At 37.9% G+C, this 23070-nt stretch overlaps 1 protein-coding gene across 2 annotated transcripts; it reads left to right on the top strand.

Moving 5' to 3' along the window:
• Positions 1 to 220: 220 nt before the first annotated feature.
• inpp5ja (inositol polyphosphate-5-phosphatase Ja) lies at positions 221 to 22344 on the top strand. Of its 2 annotated transcripts, none has more exons than XM_026274574.1 (13): positions 221 to 462; positions 3929 to 4588; positions 7144 to 7251; positions 7452 to 7560; positions 9398 to 9514; positions 10925 to 11100; positions 11342 to 11453; positions 12192 to 12301; positions 12376 to 12586; positions 12854 to 12991; positions 14471 to 14536; positions 14787 to 14891; positions 20480 to 22344. In XM_026274574.1, exons 2-13 carry the CDS (start codon positions 3933 to 3935, stop codon positions 20939 to 20941), a joined length of 2370 nt encoding a protein of 789 aa, XP_026130359.1. In that variant the 5' UTR covers positions 221 to 462; positions 3929 to 3932; the 3' UTR covers positions 20942 to 22344. The 2 variants fall into 2 exon arrangements, with proteins under 2 accessions (XP_026130359.1, XP_026130360.1); XM_026274575.1 differs by lacking the exon at positions 221 to 462 and adding an exon at positions 521 to 598.
• Positions 22345 to 23070: the final 726 nt, after the last annotated feature.

Raw genomic sequence — 23070 nt, 5'->3', positions numbered from 1 at the left:
CAATTAAATGACATCACTTCCTGAAGGATTATGTAATTGGATTTTGTAACTGGATGAAAAGTGATACTGAGGGCATAGTAACATTAAAATATGAATTGATCACCAATTGAAACTATATTCTCACAAATATGTTCGAAAATACCTAGAATATTTTTTAATAAACTGTAAAATAAAAATAAGTGTATCTAATATAGGTCTGGATGATGATAGGCCTACAGATATGTAGGTGGATTGATTGGACCTTCATCATCAGGATCATTATTGACTGATTGTCTGAATGGTTCTCGTGAGTTGTGCTGTCCTGTCATGTTAATAACATCCACGTGTGAGTGGACCTCTCCATTCCGCGCACGCTGATGCGGCTGGGCTTCCGGCGACTTGCGTCATCACTAGTCAAGTGTGTGTTGAGGATGTTTCACTCACAGTTTTCGCTGCCTTTCCTCGTGTCCTGTTGGGACTGACGTAAGTTATCCGCTCTCCATCACTCATTATTACACCGGTGAAAGTGTGTGTGTGTGTGTGTGTGTGTGTGTGTGTCCTGTAGAGACGCTCACATCACACACACACACACTTGCGCCGGTGCAGAGAAACAGGACAGGTAAGAATTCTTTCGATATCAATTTAATTGTCCTTTTTAAACGAGACGTGGGTCGACGACTCAGTCAGATATGACTGGAGATAGTCTCTTATCGTGACGCTCCTCTGTTTGAAGCGCGTGAGATGCGCGTGACATCCTTCACCTCGAGGCACTGCAGCGTATAAACAAGTGTCGTCGGACAAACAACTTTAAAAAAGACCTAGATTGTCTGTCGAAAAGACTCGCGTTCATTTCTCGCCATTTCCATAACGTATTCCATTCCATCAGCTTGTGAAACGGTGAATTATCTGCTGACTCTTAATTGACCAGCGAAGACAGATGACCTTGTTCATGATAACGGTTCATTAGGCGCGCGACTGGCTTGGGGAAATGACGATTATTATGTAGACTACTCGAGATATTATTTGATGTCCAGCGGGACTTGTTAGATATTTAAATAATATTTTTCTTGCGACACACGACTACTCAATGATTCTTGAAAAGTTTATAAATTATTATATGTAGCCTAATGATATATATTTTTTATTAATGTGTTCAGTTTTCATAGTCGTTGACTTCTTTAAGTGAAATATCCTGCTTTTTCAGTTTTCTCACAATATATGTGTAATCATTCATTAGTCAAAATCATCTTGATTAAAAAATAATAGGCCATGTTCGATATTTAGCCTGTTATTGATAATGACAAACACAGCATTCATTAAAATGAATGAATGGAAAGTAAGGATGGTTTCAAACTAAATTGTCTGTGCCATCAGACAAACATTTTTATTGTCTTGAGAAACAAATTTTGCATATACTGCAGAATTTCTATTTTATTTTCTATTACTTGTGACTAATAGGATGTAATACTCACAAACAATTAAGGGAAAACTTGAAATATCATGATTGTGAGCATATATATATATATATATATATATATATATATATATATATATTTTATATATATATATATATATATATATATATATATATATATATATATATAGATATAGATATAGATATAGATAAACCCCTCCAGAACCTGTGACCTTGTTTAACTCATGAGAAATATGGCAGGTATCATTTTTTATTATAATTTAATTTTTTTATAGACATTAGTCTTTTTAACGACCTTTCAAGACAGCATGCCCCAATGACATGTTACATTTAAAACAATTAAGCACAAAGTAATTCATTAAACAGCAGAAGCTTAAAAGGTAAAATAAATACCATCAACAAATAAATATTGTTATATTTTGTGTATATATTTTTTGACTTGGCTCTGTTCAGCCATGTCATCATTATACATTTTTAATGATGACCTGTTTTCACTATGCCACCCTATTACAGTGCACTAAATACTGTGTGAGCAGATGAGCTCTTATCTTACCTCACTGCATGGAAAAAATAATGTTTTCCTTTTATCTTTTCATTGATTAACTTTAATAAACATATTTTTTATACATGACACTTAATTACTATAATGTACATTAATGTATATTCAAATAATTGCAGTGAAAATAAAAATCAAACATTGATTACCGGTAATATATTTGTATATATATTTGTGACGTTTGTGTTGCAAATTACTGTTAAAAACATTAGATTTATGATTAGCATAAATATATATCAGCCATAAACAAAACAGTTATCAGTTTTGTCAAGTTGTGATTTTGTTATGAATTGCCCCATGTAGCGTGTGTGTGTGGGCATGTTTTTGTGACATATCAGGACACAACTCTAATGGCATGGGTATGACACAGGTATTACAAGGAGAGGGTGACTTATGAGGACATAACCCATGTCCCTATTTTTCAAAACGCTTATAAATCATTCAGAATGAGTTTTTTTTGAGAAAGTAAAAATGCACAAAGTTTCCTGTGAGGGTTAGGGTTGGTGTAGGGCCATAGAATATACAGTTTGTACAGTATAAAAACCATTACGCCTATGGGATGTCCCCCCGAAAACAAAAGTGTGTGTGTGTATGTATATATATATATATATATATATATATATATGCATGTTTAAACTGGCCATGTTTGCTAAACTCTGTTAGGAATGTTTATAACGTTTTCTAAGATTCTAAGTACTTGAGAAAGCATTCTGTTTTCTCACCAAAGATCTGTCCCAAGACACCAATGTGTAAAAGCTCTGAGCTATTATTCTGCAACAGATGGAGAAAGAGGCATCATTGCTAATGCAATGTGAAGACCATTATCCCTAGCATTTTCTTTAAAGATTGGCGTATCGATCAGAACCCTGCTTCTTAAAGGAAATATTCCGGAATGTTAAAAGGAAAGAATGGAAATGTTTGGAAGGGGGGTGTTGGGACTGGAAGTTGTTGCCAAGCAACAGGAAAGTAGATCAGGACAGAGGGGAGGGTACATAGTTGTCATTTAAAGAAAAGGATTGATCTTAGCTGATTGTAGTTCACTGATGTCAGCAGTGACGTCTCAGGAAATGAAGAAAGCAAGAGGGGACAGGTACATAGCGGGGATGTTCAGCCCTGGTTACTATCCAAAGCTCTTCACACTTTCAGTCGTCCACTGCAGACAGCAACAGTCTCTGTCTTTGACCGTGGGAGAAGGCAGAGGAGTGTGAAGGACACACAAGCCCAGGTCTCTAATCTTACTCTGCATTCACAGCATCTATTGCCTGGTTTAGTCAACCTTTGCATTGTCTTTCATGCTTATGCCACCATTTATCAAAGGAATGTTCTGGGTTCAGTATTAGTTCAGCTCAATTTACAGCATTTGCGGTTTAGGTCATCACAGTGTTAAGGGGCGTAACTTTACATGCTTGAGGTATTATGCCAATCGCATCACACTGGATAGCTGGCCAATCAGAGCACACCTTGCTCTTCATAACGATGAGCTTTGTAAAAATATATGTGGTGTTTTTGGGCATAGAGGAGAAACAGTAATGTACATTATGTTGAAAATAATGTGTTTTTAACCTTATGCTAATTTGTTGTTGTTTTTTACCTTTAACCGTATAAACATGTTGCATTACACCAAATACACAAAATAATGTTCTTTTTAGCAACGTCATATGACCCCTTTAATAATACTTAATGGCATTTATTCAAGATAAATTTGTTTCTATATAAATAGAAAATTAGTTTATACTTTTTACAGTCATTAAGTAAAAATATTTCCTTGAGAAAGATCAAACTTCAAGCCTTGGCACGTTTTTTATTTAAATTTTTATACATTTAAAAAATATATATTTTACTGTACTGTGGGCACTATTTGTCTTTGACCAATTTAATGTTGACTACCAGCAAAAAACTTGCATTGAACCTGGAACATTCCTTAAACACCTCCATGGGTGTCTTTATTGTCTTCGCAGGTAAATGGATCCAATGCAGCCCATTCAGAGCTGCCCAATGCCTGAAGAACATACTGGAGCTCTAGGACGCCACAAACCACCAGTCTCAGCCCTGCTTGGAAACCCTTGCAAAATGCCCACATCCTCACACTGCCAGACGGTCATGGCTGGAAACCCACCAGTGTTGGGACAGACCCCGGCACTGCAGACAAACCCAGCCATTCAGGAGAGAACCAGATCAGACTCCACTGCACAATCCACAAGATGCATCAGCATCAGTAGACCCAGGCCTACGGCACTGGCCACCAAGACATCAATCAAAGTCTCTAGACCCACTGAGCCTCCATTGCAGGTTAAAGCTACGGGAATGTCCAATTTCCTGTCGCACTCCCCAACCGAGTCACCATTACCTTATTGCAGCCCCCAAAATCCGCTGAGCCCCGCCTCTCAACTTGGTTTCAACCCCCCAAACATTCCCCCAACACTTCCAAGCCCTCCATCACAGCCTGTCCGTGCTAACACACACAATAACCTAATCGCCAGACCAATCCTCAGCCCAAACCCCAGCCCCCTGTCTAACCCCGTTCCTCCACTGATACCAAGTCCTGAAGCACATGTACCAAACACAGGAGACACTACTGAGAAGTTGAACAAGACCATCAGCGAAGAGGGGGATTTCAGGTGAGTCTCATTATATACCTTTTCAATAATTGTACAACAGTTAGATTTGGTACCGTGTATCTGGTTGAGCATCTATTAAAAAATGCTAATGTAAAAGTGAGAGTTTGTTTGTGGACTGGTGAGAATTTTTTTAACTGATCTTTCTGTAGGTTGCATTGTTATGCCGGTAGATGGCGACAATGACTGTCTTCATGACTGAGTCATTGAGTCATTTATTCCAGTGATTCATCCTAAACACAGATTTTTTTTTTATTCAAAAACAAAACAAGTTATTGTCTTTAACCTTGTTCCAGATGGAACCCTTAGACCAGGGTTCCTCAAATCTTGTCCTGGAGGTCCAATGCACTGCAGAGTTTAGCTCCAACCCTGATCAGAGTCACCTGCCTGTGATTTTCTAATGATCCCAAAGACGTTGATTGGCATTGATTAGCATGCTCAGGTGTGTTTGATTAGGGTTAGAGCTAAACTCTGCAGGAAAGTGGATCTCGAGGTCCAGATTTGAGAAGCCCTGCCTTAGACCTTTTGGTCTTCCTCTAAGTCCAGAATTTAGTGACATAATGTTGCTTTGATTGTCATGTAGAGGTCTGCTGCAAAACTCGTCTCAGTACATCAAAGGTGCATGGTCACCTCAAAGGGACACTTGTTGTGAGCACCCTTCTGAAACCTAAAATGACTGTGGGATCTTATGATCTTAATGGACAAGTGAATGCCATGACCATTGTAATTCAACAAGTCAGCTAAAATGCTAACTCATTCATTAACAAAAGTAGGGGCTGTCTTGATGAGCAAATCACTGAATTATACACACAACCAATTTGCTTTAAAACACTGATCATCCATGAACAGAATGAATGAGTCATTGAATTATTCACACAACCAAATTACTCTAAAACAATGATCATTCACCAACAAAATTAGTGAGTACACTGATTTATAAAAAAAAAATTCATTCATTTGTTCAATCTAGCAAGTTCACTCTGACTTGCGAAGCCACATCATGTGAAGACGTGTGACCAGTAGATGATTGATACGTCACTGTGTGACCTCTCTGTACAGAAATTCAAAAATGGATGAAGCGCTAATTTTAGCCATAGAGCAGCGTCCTATCTTAAATCTTATCAAATATAAAATAAGCTGCATGGTCCACGGAGTCAGTGGAAACAGGACAGTTTGAATGCGGACACATTTTATAATTTTTTTTTATTGCAGAGTGTATATATATATATATATATATATATATATATATATATATATATATATATATATATATAGAGAGAGAGAGAGAGAGAGAGAGAGAGAGAGAGAGAGAGAGAGAGAGAGAGAGAGAGAGAGAGAGATAGTGAGAAAGAGAGCGAGCGCCGCAAAAGACACAGTACAAGCACATAGGAATCCATGTTGTGATAACTGAGGGGAAACCTTGGTGCCTGATGCTATATCCTGCTCCCGCCCATATTCACAGCGGCGTCCACATTTTTTTGCTGGTTCAAAGTCTAGTGTGACCACCCCTTTACGCAAAGACATCTCGTCCTGAATTCTGTAAATCTAAAGAATGTAAATCTTACAAAATGTTTTTCATACATTAGTGCTACGACCCAGAATCTGCCCAACCTAAATCTACGGTCGGGAGCCACTACTGAAGTGTGCTGTTGTTTTAACATTTCTCAGTCCCAGTGATATAATATGATTTGACTGCAGTCACTCAGTCACTGGGTTTCTGCTGGGTTTGCTTATAACCACTGGCCTGAGGGCAGAGAATCTGTCGGTTTAAGGCAGCATCCCATTAGCTGACTCGACATCTCAAATCTTATATGTGATTTTGCATTTGCTGACGAAAGACTCTGAATCGGAACAGGACAATCGGGTCTCCAGCACTCGGAGAAGCTTATTGGTCACTGCCATTGCCATGAAAGTCCGCCCTAGTGACAGCCTTTCAGATTTTACACTTGCTAGATGTGGTCCGAGGGTTTCTGTGGTCTTTAACTGAGTTAGTGATTGAGTTAGTGGTATGCAGACATAATAAACCTAAAGAACTCATACCAGCTGAGATTTTCTCTTCCCTTCAAGCTCTCAGAGCCTGGTGACAGAATGGACACGAGAGCATTGAGCTGGCAGCATTCCTAGACACACGAATGTGCTCCTGGATCCTTTAGCTTGTCATCTTTGACAGCATAGACAGAACCCTTATAATGTGTGATGTTGTTTACTCATCGCGCATGTGCTCTAATTAGTTAAAAGCGTTCAGCTTGTTTTGGAAGCTATTAAATACAGCAGGTGACATTTATCCCAGGCTTTTTGATTTGAGCAATTTTGATGACTCATATTACCATGACGTAATGCAAAGGAGAATATGACCACGGATTTAAAACTACAGCCCTGATGCAAAACCTAGTGTAGCACCACATATATATAAACCATAAATAAGAGTAACTGAGCGAAATGCCAGTCATAAATAATATATGTATAATAGCTGCCTATCTAAGGAATATATAACAAACATTTCATGCAATCTATTTAAAAATGTACATTAAGTGCACAGTATGATTTATTCCTTTCAGAGTTCATATTGTCACATGGAATGTAGGCTCTGGTATACCTCCTGATGACATCACTTCCTTGTTTGGACCTGGTGTTGAAAATGGGAGCACTGACATGGTGGTTGTCGGGTAAGAATGTGTAGCATTGTTCAGTTTGATACCTTCCTTTATTGTTGCTGAATTAATTTTTCCTTCCACTACATTCTCTGTGTGCTCTGTCTGCGTTTTCTGATTTCCATGTCCTTTTTGCCATCTTCTCCTGTTTGTCCTTGTTTTCTTGTTTTTTTTTCTCTCCCATGTCTTTCTCTTTCCTGCTTATCTCTTTTTAGACTGCAGGAAGTAAACTCTATGATAAACAAGCGGCTCAAAGATGCTCTCTTCATAGACCAGTGGAGTGAGCTCTGCATGGACACACTCAGTCGTTTTGGATACGTGTTGGTCAGTAAATCAAATGCATATCTGGCTTAAAGGGACAGTTGACCTAAGAAAAATGCTCTCATCATTTACACATCCTCATGATGTTCTAAACACACAAGAAGATATTAATGGTCACCAAAACTGTTTGGTTACCTAAATTCTTCAAAAAAATCTGTATTGCACAAAAGAAATAAATCATATTGCTATGTGGCCATTAAAATGTTCTGATAAGTTCTTAGCTTGCTGCTGTGCATTTGCTGGTGTGTTTTGTATGGCTGTTAGGAGGTTTCTGGGGTCTATCCACAAGGTTTATCCACTGACCAGCAAAGAAACAGATGAGAGTGAACCATGACAAGCTATTGAAGATGCAACAAATATAAACACCCCCGCTGACAAGCCCTCATGTGAAGAAGTTAAAAGATACATGCAACTCTTAATTAACAACAAAAAAATAATTGCTCCGAACTTCTGGAGAGAAATAGCGCAGACACTGGATGATATTTTCTAGCGCACATTAGGGGTTTGCGTCTCCATAACTGAGGCTGATTCTATACAAATCTCGATGTATGTAGCCAATGATATGATACATTAAATGTATATATGAAGCAGGTACCGATGTTGTGCAATACGATATGATTCACCCATTTTACGATGCAAGCGATCCAATTTCTGTTCGATTCAACACTGTACAATTCGATGCAATGAAAAGAACGATGCTATGTAATTCAATATGGTACAGATATTACACTTTTATATAACTAATAATCATATTTAAAATATTTTTTTTTACCAATGCGAACATGTTAGAAATGATGCATCAATGTAGTACAAATCAATGCATCGCATAGTTAACTTTTATGCTGAAGCACCAAATTGGGGAATATTACCATCCCTGGGGCACTTGTAGTTGCTTAAACTGGAGTTGTGTGTATCTCAGAATTATACTCACCCAAAAATTAAAATGTACTGGCACCTCAGGTCATCTAAGATTTGGAAAAATATAGCATTACATCACTTGTTTACCAGTGGGTCCTCTGCAGTGAATGGGTGCCGTCAGGATGAGAGTCCAAACAGCTGATGAAAACATCACAGTAATTTACAACATTCTTGTTTTTAACTTCAAACCATTGCTTTCAGCCAAAATATTGTCCCTGAGGCCTTGATCTATATTATTGCTTTCTCCTGTGAAAAAAAACATCTCTTCTGAATCAGCAGAGGAATATGTGCAGATCAAGCAATATTTATAAGCAAAAAAGAGGACAACAGGGGACCGACTTTTTCACTTATTATGAATTATGAACTGAAATTTTGTCCAGAAGTGACGGTTTAAATTTAAAATGCCTTAAGGATGGATTTATTTCTTATAAGCACACAGCTTTTCACTTTATGACTGGAGCTGTGTGGATTACTTGTGGATTATTGTGATGTTTTTATCAGCTGTTTGGACTTTCATTCTGACGGCACCCATTCACTGTAGAGGATCCATTGGTAAACAAATGATGTACAATGCTAAATATTTTCAAATCTGTTCAGATGAAGAAACAAACTCATTCATCTACATCTTAGATGGTCTGAGGGTGAATCAATTTAAATTTTTGGGTGAACTATTTTTTAACAGCCTTACCTACATGAGTCAACCTGAGCATCTGTTGTTGCATCTCCAGGAGCTGTTTGTTGTTCTGTTTCAGTTTCTTTTCTGACTAAAACACACTAAAATATTTATTGTTAAAAACAGGCCATGTGTCTAACGTATGCATAAAAACTGAAGTATACTTTTGGACTTGGTTTGTTTAAATCTTAATAATGATGAACTGCACTGATGAGGAGTTCAACTTGAAATGTGTTCATTTCTGTCTAGGTGGCATCTCAGAGGATGCAGGGGGTTTTCTTACTGGTGTTTTCCAAATTCTGCCACCTTCCCTTCCTCAGAGGAGTACAAACCCAAAGCACTCGCACTGGGCTGGGAGGCTACTGGGTGAGTCGCATGAGCAAAGACCTCTGGGAAAGAATGTCTTCTTTCTGAACGCTTATGTGATCAGTGATTGTTGTGCTGCATTAGTACTTTAATATCAAACATCAGATATCTGCATAATGTCACGACTCCCACCGTGTGATGTCTTTGAAGATGACAGGAAAAGCGGAGTCAAGGGGAGAGTGTGGAAATGAGACTGCGAGCATGTTTTTGTGTATGTGACAGCGAGTGTGTGTGACCCCGTGTGTGTTGTTGTCAGCATGGCTCCAGGCTCATTCTGCAGTCTCCTTTGAGTAGGGCACAGTAGGACACGCAGCAGCTCTGTTTCTGATCTGTCTTCCAGTGCACAAACACACACACACAAACATCAAGTTTATCTCTGTTTGATCTCATGCAGACTGAACACACACACACACACACACACAGCAGCGCGTTACCCAGAAAGACAGAGCACAACCCGTGGGAACTGCAGCCAGCAGCGCTGCTAATAAACTGCAGGTCTCTGCACAGCTCATTTCACCCTTGACTGCACAGCACACCCGTCCTTCTCAGCACAGTGTTTAAAGGGATAGTTCACTCACAAATGAAAATGTGGACATTATTCTGTCATTTACTCATGTTCCAACAATTATTCAGAGTGGCAATGTCTGTCAAGGTCCAAAAAGGACATGCATGCATTGTTCTATAATTTATCCTCCTTTTTTAAAACTGCATGAGATTACTTTTATCAAGTTGTTACGGAAAAAAAGACAACAATAATACCTTGATATAAATATGAAGTATTAGGTTTTTACATTATTTTAAATATTAAATTGTAAATGTTAAATGTAAGTCAGCAGTGAAGTAGCTAATAATATTAATTAATATTTTGAGTTAGCTTTTATTTTTATTTATTTTTTTTTATTAATATTTTGAATATAGTTTAATTCTTAGTAATCTTGATGTTTTTGTCATTTTTATTTTTTATGTATTTTTAAATAGCTTTAATTTAATTTTATTTTATTTGACTTACGTAATTGTAAGATTTCAATTTATTTCAGTTCAAGTTCATTCATAAACAACATGTCATTCCGAGTCGTTCTGTGAAAGCCGTGAATTAATTCAACCAATACCAACCTTTCCAATCAATTGAATGTTTGTCCTTCATTGGAGTTTGACAGCTGTGGTTGCTATACACTGTTATTATACGGAAAAGAAAATAGGGAAAATGTTCAGTTTGATTCCATGGAAAAATATAAAGAGCATAATCGTATGGAACAACATTAGGGTGAGTAAATTATCTCTATAATAATGTTGTTCTTTCTTTCACCGGTAGGTCAGGCACCAAAAAAAAACACACCTTACTATGGAGCCCAGAGCTGCTGTATTATTAATGTCTTCCCATTATCCTCTGCCTCTATATGTTTGTCTCAGGGGAATAAAGGGGGCGTAAGTGCACGCATGATGGTTTTCGGACACCCTGTGTGCTTCCTCAACTGCCACCTGCCGGCTCACATGCGTAATCTGGAGCAGCGGATGGAGGACTTTGAAAGCATCCTGCAGCAGCAGCAGTTCGAGGGCGGCACGGCTGTGGGTGTGCTGGATCACGAGTGGGTACCTGGAAAAAAAAACATATCTTTGATGCCTAGGCTTACTTATGCATGAATAGTCTACAATATGTAAGAAATGTGTTGCAGAACAACATTGTTTAGGTTGAGGCATTTAAACTATAACGTTCTTTTAATAGAGTCTTTTGATCTGTATTTGAGCATTAATCTGAGAAGCTTTATACAGATTACACTTTGTACTTTGACCTGTTGAGTTCACTGGAAATGATTGCATCCTCCACAGTGTGGTGTTCTGGTTCGGTGATCTGAACTTCCGAATCGAAGGTTATGACATTCACGTGGTGAAAAGTGCGATTGAGAATGACAGACTGCCTCTGCTGTGGGAGAAAGATCAGGTAAAAGAGCTAGAGAGTCACAGGTTGCTTGGAGACCATCACAGCCCTGGAGAAAAACGAGTGCAATTAGTTGTATTAAATGTGCACTTGCAGTAGAATAGAAATATAGAACAAAAGTTGCATATTAAGATGTGCTGAAGTCCTACTAAGTGGAGCAAAAAAAATTGCTTTTAGTGCACATTTAGACTGTAATAAATGTCAATTTTAATTAACATGCAAAAAGTGACTAAAACATTACATTTAGTTCCCACTTAACTATACTCTTAAAAAAATTAAATAATTTCCATAAGTACTATTTTAATGGTTCTTTTAAACAAGAGAGGCCCTAATTTAGAAATGTTCACGGATGTGGTTATACAGAGTCATTTGAATCATAAAATTAACATAAAACAAGGTCTACATTTAAGTGCGCCATTTGGGACAGGGCCATAAAGGAAACTGATTGTGCAGGTGCATGTGATTTCAAGGGTATGTACAGATCTTACTGGTGATGCAATGTCGAACATATCAGATAAGCTCGTCCCAATCACATAACACCAGATGTCTATGTACAGATCCTTTTTTTGTTCGTTCTGTTACCACTAGAGGTCATTGTGCTACATCTATAAACAAACCGGCCGGATTCAGCTCTTCGGGGCATGTGCACACACCATATGTTGTGATGTCTGCTAGATTGGGTTGTTGTTAAACAGATCAAGTGAAAGAACATTTTGTCTTTTTGTTTCGTCTTTGTCACAGCTCAACATGGCGAAAAAAAGCGAATCTGTTCTGGAGGGGTTTATAGAAGGCCCCCTCGATTTCCCACCAACTTACAAGTTTGATGTGGGGACACATACTTATGACACAAGGTCTGTTATGCTTTTTTAAATATGATTTTTAATGTTTCTCTGGACTCTCGTTTAAACCTGGCTTTGTTTCCTAGTGCAAAAAAGAGGAAGCCTGCATGGACGGACCGCATCTTGTGGCGTCTGCGCAGGACGGGCTCCCCCGTGCCATCCCATTATTCTGCACTCCAGCGGGGTTTGACCTCATGGCTGGGCGGAGCCACCAGAGTTTCCCAGCACTTTTACCGCAGTCATATGGGCTTCACTATTAGTGATCACAAGCCAGTGTCCGCCCTCTTCTCTTTGCATGTGAGTCTAAACCTGGCAGGAAAGACACTGGATATAGTCTGTGAGCAGCAGTGCTTGATGTATTTCAGGCCTGTCATGTGAGGTATCTGTTATCAGCATTTACGAGTTAAAGAAAGTTCCTTGTGGCCTCAGACAAACTGCTAATACAGTCAAATTATTTTTTTTGTTTGTTGATATAAATTATATGTAATATTTATTTCATTTTTATATTCATAATCCCTACGGATGATTCTAGGGTTCTGTCCCATCTTCCTCTGTCCTGCTCAGTTTCCCTTTAAGGTGAACCTACCATTAGTGACACTGGAAGTGGAGAAGGAATGGACCAAGTTCTCTGATGCTACAGTTAAACTCACAATGGCCCATGGCTTTCAGAGGAGTTCATGGGACTGGGTGGGACTGTACAAGGTAATAAATGAAAGGCATTTTCACATAAAACTACTTTCACAAATTACACATATTAATAACCACAGTGGCATTATAATAGGTGTAATAAACTCTATTAATCTAAATAAAGGTAAAGTGTGAACTTGTGTGCTCCAATTTCTCAACAATAATAATTTTATAGACATTTTTCCCAAACATTCTCCCTGCCTACTATTGGTCAATGAATAGATAGTCCCGCCCCCAAACTCACGCAATTGGTTGAGCCAGTGTTACTATGTTGAGCAAGTCAGGAAAATTTAACAAACAAACAGAGCAATGTTGTGAAAGAACCACGGAAGCATAGCCTTTTCTTTTTAAGGAGATATACATTATTTATGCAGTTATTGTTGCATATTTTTATCATGGAAAAAATATATACATTTAACAGCACAAAAAATTCACTAAATATGTTATTAATTGTTTTTGATGAATGTGAAGTGCCCATGGTGTAATTATTATGGAAGCTTGTTTCCACCACAGGATACAAATAATAATAACAGTAATAATAATAAAAGGTATTTGTAACCTTTTCCCACTGTTCAGAGTTTATATCTCATAATTCTGTCTTGTTTCAGTGTTGCGAGATATAAACTCAAAACTCTGAGAAGAAAAGTCAAAAGTCAAAAAGAGGTCAATTGCAAGAAATTTCTTTCATTTCTTTTCCATTGCTTTAAACAAGAAACAAATGATCTTGTTTTGCCTTTGAATTAAAAGTAATTTTCTTAAACCATTGGCAAGATATTTTTGAACTAAATGTTCATTTTTTATCTTTATGGTATATCATAAATCATGATGCTTAGTGTGTGCGTGTGTGCGTGCTCTTGCCCACTGCTCCAGGAGTGGGTGTGTGTGTGTTCACTGATGTGTGTGTGCACTTTGGATGGGTTAAATGCAGAGCACGAATTCTAAATATGCATGTCACGTCACTTTCACTTTCACTTCTCAAGTAAAAGCATCTTGAAGAATGTTTACATAATAATAGATAACAAGACAAAAATACTAAGTAAGAAAATCATTTTTTTTTGCAGTGTATCTCATAAATATGACTTTTCCACTTTTTTTTGTTTAGTTTAGTTAGTTTTTATAATTTGTGAGATACCATTTTTTTTATCCCATGGTGGGAACAGGGTGCCATAAATTATGGACCACAGACACAATCTCAAAAGTCTCTGTTGTTTAGCTTGCAACTTGACCAGGATGTACTTGTTCGTTATCTATATAGAAATATTCAGAGCAATGTATATTCCCGTCCTGTGATACACTGCAGATATTTTCTTCTTTTGATTTCATTTATATTGTTTTTCATTTTTAAGTATTTTTATCTGCTGTTTGTGATTTAATGAGCAAATTTCACTCTCTGATTAAATTCCTTAAAGGTTAATTAAATACACCTCCAGCCCTCCACAAAATCTGCACCTTAAATAATTCAATTATTTAAATACTCAATTTACTTTGTTTTAGGTGGGATTTAGGCACCACAAGGATTACGCTGCATATGTATGGGCCAAATCTGAGCAGTCGACACAGGTATGACATTTCTTTTGTTAGTCGTGTGCGTGAGTTGTGATGAGATCTGAAAGATACTATCAGCCTGACCCTGAACTTTACGTCTCTCTTTGTGCACTGGACAATGCTTTAATCCCAAAATCAAATCGTTCCAGGATAATCTTGGATTGAAAGCTGGCCAAACAGTATTATTACTAACAAAGAAGATTTATTGAGTAGCCAGTGCTGAGTAGCATTATCCTTAATGTTTTGTGTTATTCATGACCTTCAGGTGACGTTTTCTGAGGAGGATCTGCCCAGAGACCCGGGGGAATATATTCTGGGATATTACAGTAACAACACCAACAGCATCGTAGGAGTGACAGAACCATTTCAGGTTCACACTGCTCTCACACAGCTACACTCTCATCTCATATCAAATGCTAATATTAGTTTAAACGCACATCTCAGTAGCTCCGAGCATGTTGTAGGGCAAGATGACTAGGTCATTGTGCTCTGGCATTGCCATTGTCAACATTTGAAGAATTGATTGCAGTCTGATTTGTGTCTGGGCATTCACAAATTACAAACATAAAGACTCTGTTTTTTCATTTGAATATCAAAGTAGATGTTAGATGCCACACAATGGAAATAAGACAAAAAGTACTGCAGTTTGAAACACGATGTTCTGCCATTTTTTAAACAGGTTTTAGCAGTGTAACTGGTATCATAATGAAACCGAAACCACTGTGATAAAAATGTTTACATGCAACATTCCGTATGTAAGATAAGTCTGGCAAAGCTTCTTCTGGTAAGAAAAATGCCCATTTAGACAGAAAGAAACTGACTCACGTGTAACATGCTGATTATGGACTGTTAAATCAGAAATAAATTAGACCACAATAATAGACTCAAAAACCTCAGTTGACACAAAAACTAATACTGTTGTTCTTCTGTTTCTTTTAATAGCCTGTAAAAGCTTGTAAAATTTTACTTTCACTTTCAAATTAGTGACAAATGTGGCATCAAACAGTTGTTTTTAGTTTGGGTTTTCCTTCTTTTTCTCACTTTACTTCACTTTTAAATAGCTTAAATGCATGATGTACATTTTACTTTAACTTTTAAATTAGGCATCATCTGCTAAATACAATGTAGAAAACAGAACTTTTATTAACAAAATGAATAAAAATATGCCATGCTGTATGGTTTACTAAAGTTTAGTAAACACTGTGAAATAAATAAATTATGAAATAAATGTATGTTATTAGCAAACGAATAAGAAAGCTGGAAGACATGGCATACATCAGTGATTCCCAACCTTTTTCATCTCGCGGCCCACACAACCAAGCACATATTTTGTGCGGCCCACTGCAAATAATTAACTGACCCCAATATTAAGTTAATAATTTAGTACTCAGAAGCTAGATTGTTAACTGTTTTGGGACACAAATATATGCTAAATGCATTCAGGATGAATTTGAAACATATTTTCAAAAGAAAACCAATAAGAGCTTTATCAAAAAGTTGTAACGTCTCTAGAACAGACACAAGTCAAAATAATCACTATAGGTGTAACAAAATTTATAGACTTATGGCAAAAAAATTTTTAATAAATCCGTGTGCAGGGACTTTTTTTTCCCTTTTTTGCCATGCATTGTTCATAGAGCTAATTAATTGTAGTGGTGCCTCAGGTGTTGAAAAAGATTTGTTATACATTATACAAGTTCACACATACTCCATTTGCAGTGTGTATACAGTATGTGTGAGCTATGCAGAAGTTGCAGAAGCACGCAGATTTCCTTTGCTCTGTCACAAAACCAGACGTGCTTGCTCAGATGCACGCTGCTCTGCGCGGAGAGAGTGTGCACACTTTAAACGTGTCTTCTCTCACTTAAACTGCGTCTTGTGCACTCACAAAAATTCTCTATGCTCATGTGTTAGATATTAATTATTTTTGCACATGTTTATTTTTAGCCTTTTACCGCGTGCAGTTTGAACGCTCTGATACGTCAACATGGGCTCGGAAAAAAGACGCATCACAGACAGTGTGTGATCCTGGAGTTAGGCATATGCCCAGTCTGTTCTGTTCTCGTGCTAGAGGTGTTGCGTTCTGATTGGATTGGATAGCATACTGCTGGAGGTCAGGGTCGCGGAAAATGGTGCTATAAAGCGATTTAGAAATTATGCACACTTAAATTGTGATTTTATGGTGATTTTGATTAATTAAATTAGAATGGACTGGACATGAACGGAAAATAACTCTGGCTTGGCACCGCTCAGCAAAATGGGAAAACCAAATCCAGGCAGAGCTCGGCAGCGAATAGACAGTCAGCGGAGCAAACAGTCAGGAACACGTTGAAACCCATTTATGCATGTTTGAATTTGTTCTGTAGCATATGCAGCAAAAATATCTAAGATAAATTGGTGGTTTATTCTGAAATAGCTCAAATAGTGGAAGCAAAGTAAAAGTTTCGTATAAATTTTTTGTTATTTAATTTATATATATGAAATGCTGTTAAGTTATGACTTAGACATTTTTACAAATATTAATAATATTATTATTTATTTTAAAAGTAATTGGCGGCCCACCTGCAATACCACCGCGTTGAAAACCACTGGCATACATGATGTAAAAAAATAAATGCACAGTTTGAATAAAATTGAGCAAACACTGTGGAACCAAATTGTAACACTTTACAAGCTTCACAGTCACAGGAAGAAGGAGGCGGGAACCAACGGACATTCAAATAAAACTTTCATTACAAAATAAACAAAACAGCGCGACAGCCTCCTCGCAGACGACTGTCTCTCACAAATAAAAACCAAACATAAAATAAAGCCCAGGCCTGGTCCTCTCTCGTCCTTCACTGTCGTCCATCCTCCTTTCTATCCTTCCAATCTCCTCCGTGGGACTCCAGAACGGTGAGTGTCGAAGGTGTCGCTCATTTCCAATCACTCCTCTGGCCTCGCTCCGTTCCCGTGGCTCTCGGCCCCGCCCCACTCATCATACAAATAAATAAGAAATTAATGCCTAATATCACCTTAGATAAATGGCAGAAGTCAACAGGCTTTTCAAAATCCAAAATATTTTTAAAACAGGCACATGTTGTTTTGAAACTCTTCTGTCATCGTCTTGTCTGTCTCACCTCACTCTTAGGGCCTTATCATACACCCGGCGCAGCACAAGTGTGTTTGCTAGTTTCAGTCCGGCACCATTTGCATTTTCCCATCCAGTGCCACATTGTTCATTTAGCAAATTCATTTGCGCCTGTTTGTGCGCCCATGGGCGTGCTGGTCTAAAAAAAGAGGTGTGTTCAGGCCCATTGCTGGCACATTGCTATTTTAAAAAGCTGAAAATAGACCAACTCAAACCTATTTGCAATTCAACCTATTACTACTTATACTTATAATGATAAATTAAATTGGATAATTAATTGAATAATAGTGCCAATACACACACATATATATTATAAAAAGCGATCCGCCCTGGCGCAAGCACATCTTGCACTTAAAGGGAATGGAAGATGACACTCCGATTGCTTTATTGAACTTTCCGGCCATTACTTATTAAGAGAATAGGGTCAACCCATTCCAAAAATGTGTCCCGGGGCACAGTCCGTTTTTCCATCGTTAAAATTGCAAAAGTGGATTTGGACACGTATCACACTTGAGTTTGTTCATTGTTTGCTCATAACTGAAGTCTCTAATCATGCAGATTTTAGCTACATGCTCTGAGTAGTATTGTACAGTAAGAAAGTTATTCTTCCTTAACCAGGAAATTAACGTTCTTAGAATTGACAGACAGTTGACACCGAGAGGTCAAATAAATATGTAAGTATTAATCTAAATGTTAATCTAAATATTTATAATTAATCATAACTAGTTATGATTGATTATTCATATTTCCCCTTTGTTTGGTCATCAATTTTGTGAAGAAACAGGTGTGAATCAGGTGGCCCCTATTTAAGGATGAAGCCAGCACTTGGTGAACATACATTTGAAAGCCTGAGGAAAATGGGTCATTCAGGACATTGTTCAGAAGAACAGCGTACTTTGATTAAAAAGTTGATTGGAGAGGGGAAAACCTATAAAGAGGTGCAAAATATCATAGGCTGTTCAGCTAAAATGATCTCCAATGCCTTAAAATGGAGAGCAAAACCAGAGAGACGTGGAAGAAAATGGAAGACAACCATCAAAATGGATAGAAGAATAACCAGAATGGCAAAGGCTCAGCCAATGATCACCTCCAGGATGATCAAAGACAGTCTGGAGTTACCTGTAAGTACTGTGACAGTTAGAAGACGTCTGTGTGAAGCTAATCTATTTTCAAGAATCCCCCGCAAAGTCCCTCTGTTAAAAAAAAGGCATGTGCAGAAGAGGTTACAATTTGCCAAAGAACACATCAACTGGCCTAAAGAGAAATGGAGGAACATTTTGTGGACTGATGAGAGTAAAATTGTTCTTTTTGGGTCCAAGGGCCACAGACAGTTTGTGAGACGACCCCCAAACTCTGAATTCAAGCCACAGTACACAGTGAAGACAGTGAAGCATGGAGGTGCAAGCATCATGATATGGGCATGTTTCTCCTACTATGGTGTTGGGCCTATTTATCGCACACCAGGGATCATGGATCAGTTTGCATATGTTAAAATACTTGAAGAGGTCATGTTGCCCTATGCTGAAGAGGACATGCCCTTGAAACGGTTTTCAACAAGACAATGACCCAAAACACACTAGTAAACGGGCAAAGTCTTGGTTCCAAACCAACAAAATTAATGTTATGGAGTGGCCAGCCCAATCTCCAGACCTTAATCCAATTGAGAACTTGTGGGGTGATATCAAAAATGCTGTTTCTGAAGCAAAACTAAGAAATGTAAATGAATTGTGGAATGTTGTTAAAGAATCAGTGGAATAACAGCTGAGAGGTGCCACAAGTTGGTTGACTCCATGCCATAAAGATGTGAAGCAGTTAAAATAAAACTGTGGTCATACAACTAAATATTAATTTAGTGATTCACAGGATTGCTAAATCCTGGAAACAAAAATGTTTGTACAAAATACTTTTGAGTTTGTACAGTCAACGGCAGACACTGCTTTTTTTTGAACACACCCCTTTCAACTAATTGCCCAACTGTACAGCCTTAAGAGCGTGCATATCATGAATGCTGGGTCTTGTTTGATTTCTGAGAATCGACTGCACCTACTGGTAACTTCTTTGCCACGTAGCAATAAAAAATATACTAAAAACCTGGATTATTCTGGTTAGTCACATTGTACTGCTATTATTTTGAACAGTACTGTATGTACTGTACATGTGGAAGAATTGACAATAAAGAAGACCTGTACTTGACTTGACTTGATTTGAAGAAAGATATGTCTGAGTCTAGACTGAGACCAGAAGGAGGTAAAGTTTGAGTCCAGGCTAAGACCAGAAGAAGGTTTAATTTGATCTCAAGATAGCGACCTGTAAAGGGATGAGACTGAGTCTGGACTGAGATCACAGGAAGGTTGAGCTAGAGTCAAGATTGAGGCTAGAAGTAAGATGAGTCTAAATCTAGACTGAGACCAAAACAAGACAGAATCTACATGGTTACAGGTCCATGACAGGGCCAACTTGAAACGAGAAAATATAAGATATTTTGCTATCTGATTATTTACATGATTACCTAATGAATCACTTATACTTTACATTTCACTCAAAGTACACTTTTTTTCAGTTCTTGCTTTCCCTGGGAATCAAACCCATGACCTTGGCATTGCTAGTCCCACGCTCAAATGTTTGAGCACTTTTCCTAACATAAAGCCATTGTTTCTTTGGAAGACTGCACACAAGTGATATGGACCACTTTTATTATTCTTTAAAATCTCTTCATTCATTGTAATTGAGAATGGAAACATGCTTTTGATAACACATACCACTGAAATCTTCAGTATGACTTATATGTATATTCTTTTTATTTTCATCCTCTTTGTTTTTCCTCACAGGTGCAGCTGCCCATGTCCACACCGCCTGCACCAGCGTGTCGCTCACGCTCTGACAGTTCAGACGTCAGCTCTGAAGATGACAGTACACTGGTGCTGTTGGTCCCCAGCTCTCGGAGCCCCAGCCCTGGAAACCACGGCAGCAAGCGGCATCACCAGAAGCGCCAGCGGAGCCGCAGCCCCGCCGTACCAGCGCTCTCCGGGACGCCTCTTCCCTCCCTGCAGTCTCTGAGTCTGTGCCCACGTCCCCGCGATGGCCCAGCACAGAGCTCCTCCCCGCGCCCTTCAGCCAACGCCAAGAAAGAGCGTCTGGTTTCTCCAGACACATTAACTTCTCCCTCCCTCAGTCCTCTCAGTCCACGGAGCCCGGTGTCCCCCGTCAGCGCTCCGGAGGCTCTGATAGCAGCCATTTTAGGAGAGCCCATGCCTCCTCAGATAGGAAAAGCAGGCGATTTGGTTCTCTGACCGATCCCCCCTTCCCTTTCGCTTCATTACTAGACTTTAGCAGATATCGTAATGCAACAACTTGAGAGAAATGGCCTGTTTCAGATCGTCCTCTGGCGGCTTTCAGACCTACGGCTGTTCGTGCTCTCATGCCTTGTTGTGCTTAATCGCTTCACAAACTTATTCTCAGTTCTCAGTGATAGATTGTAAATGGTGACAATACATCAGCCTTATAGTGCAGGACAACCTGACCCAAGGTAAATCTGTCCTTTTACCGTAGAATCAAAGCAAACAGTGATGTCAGCATTCATCTCAGCCTTTACTCTTAACTAGTCATTGACCAGAGGCTTTAATAGCCGATGTCAAGAGGTTTATTGTTAAACAAAATTATACTTAAGTACTGTACTTTGTTATCTAAAAGAAAATTATAGGAAGTTTTCTCCTTTCCTTTTTAAAGTTGATAATCCTATTTATTTATTGAAAACTACCAATTGAGAACAGTGAGGTCCCGAAGTCTGAGACCACATTTAAAACCTGGATTCAAATCTAACTTAAAACTTGAAGCATATATAAGAAAATAGAAGCACTTTTACTGGTGGACTCGTTATTTGTATGTGTGTAGATTAGTAGTAAGATTTTTTGTTGTAGTTTTCAAAAGAAATGAATACTTTTATTTAGCAAGGATGCATAAAATTCATGAAAGCGATGCTAAAGACAATTATAATGTTACAAAAGATTTCTGTTTTAAAAGAAATGCTGCTCTTTTGAACTATTCATCAAAGAATCCTGAGAAAATGTACCACAGTTTCCACATCTTTCACACGGTTAATAATCCGAAATGTTTCTTGAGAAGCAAATCAGCATATCAGAATGATTTCTGAAGGATCGTGTGACACTGAAGACTGACCACAAACCATTGCCTGTTTTCTGACAGCAAATAAAAGATGAACATGATTTTATTTAAAATTCTAAACAAATCTATTGGAGCTGAGTGAAGCTAGCGTGAGGTGCGTGTGGGCAAAAAACATGTAGGGTGAGATTAGCAAAAGCCGAACAAATGCATGTTAGGATTCATTCCCTTTAAATCACAAAAGACAATAAAATTTAACGAAGTCTGACAGTACATAGACTTCATATCATCAGCATATCATTGCAAAAAATTCTCGGTTTTGCATATCTCTGCTTTCTGTATTCTCTGTTCATGTTTTCAACAAAAATCATTTGACTGGAGAGCAAAGAACACTTGAGTTTGTCTATAATCATTGATTTATTGACTTCTATTGTATTTTTTTTTTTAATTCAAAGTCAAATGTTATCCTGTGGCGTGATTGTCCTCACATTGAACTGTGAAGAACAGAAATGTGTCGAAATGAATAATGAGGACACAATGCTAAAACCTAAAAATACAAATAAAAAAATCTAATTTTCACCCATTTTTGAGTCCTGTGAAGTGACCCACAAAGTCTGTTTTTATATATATATAAATGCATAGGCTTTCAGGAAACTTTGAAAAGGTTGCTATTCAGTATCATTATCAGAGACAGTTTTAAAAGATGTTACTGACTTTTCAGTTTAATTTTTCTCTGAACACTCCATTAATAATCCATTAGTCTGTTATGAGATCTAAGATCTTAGTCAGAGATTGGAATGAGACTTTAGAAACTCGTCCAGACCTGGAGGCGAATAGACACGTTGTGAAACCAGTGTGGTCGTTTTGCAAGTTCAAAAGCCAGAACCAGAGAGAAAAAGTGTTTGGTAATATATTGTGAGGTGTTTGACTCATTCATGATTGACAGCAAATGTTGCGCAATCTGAAGTTCATTTTGTAAGCATCTCCCTCAAGCAAAAACCGTCACCTGACTGCAGCGTGATCATACATAAGAGTTATGTATCCAAAACCTTGCCAGGTGCAAGTTCATGTCATTCCTATTAATAAATACACCAAAATTAAACTTAGAGAAAACATTGATAAAGTGACAAAAACAGTCTTTATAAGAAAAATCTTTTTCATACCTTTTAGTGCCAGGCCTGCACTATACTATTTCATCTGAATTTAAATAAGTTGTTTGTGGTTATCTGTTACATATATAAATATATTACTTACATATAATAATGCTAAAACTAGCCCGGGCTTCTTTTGTTCACACAAA

Source organism: Carassius auratus, chromosome 10 (assembly GCF_003368295.1).
Source record: "Carassius auratus strain Wakin chromosome 10, ASM336829v1, whole genome shotgun sequence".
Classification (NCBI taxonomy): domain Eukaryota; kingdom Metazoa; phylum Chordata; class Actinopteri; order Cypriniformes; family Cyprinidae; genus Carassius; species Carassius auratus.
Note: the sequence above shows the minus strand (reverse complement) of the source record. Positions and strands in the feature narration are given on the sequence as shown.

Excerpts from the sequence above, each read along its gene's own strand:
- inpp5ja (XM_026274574.1), top strand. The coding sequence starts at position 3,933 with ATGGATCCAATGCAGCCCATTCAGAGCTGCCCAATGCCTGAAGAACAT. Across the intron at positions 12,587-12,853 it reads CCGCCCTCTTCTCTTTGCAT|TTTCCCTTTAAGGTGAACCT; the intron begins GTGAGTCTAAAC and ends TGTCCTGCTCAG. Across the intron at positions 14,892-20,479 it reads GAGTGACAGAACCATTTCAG|GTGCAGCTGCCCATGTCCAC; the intron begins GTTCACACTGCT and ends TTTTCCTCACAG.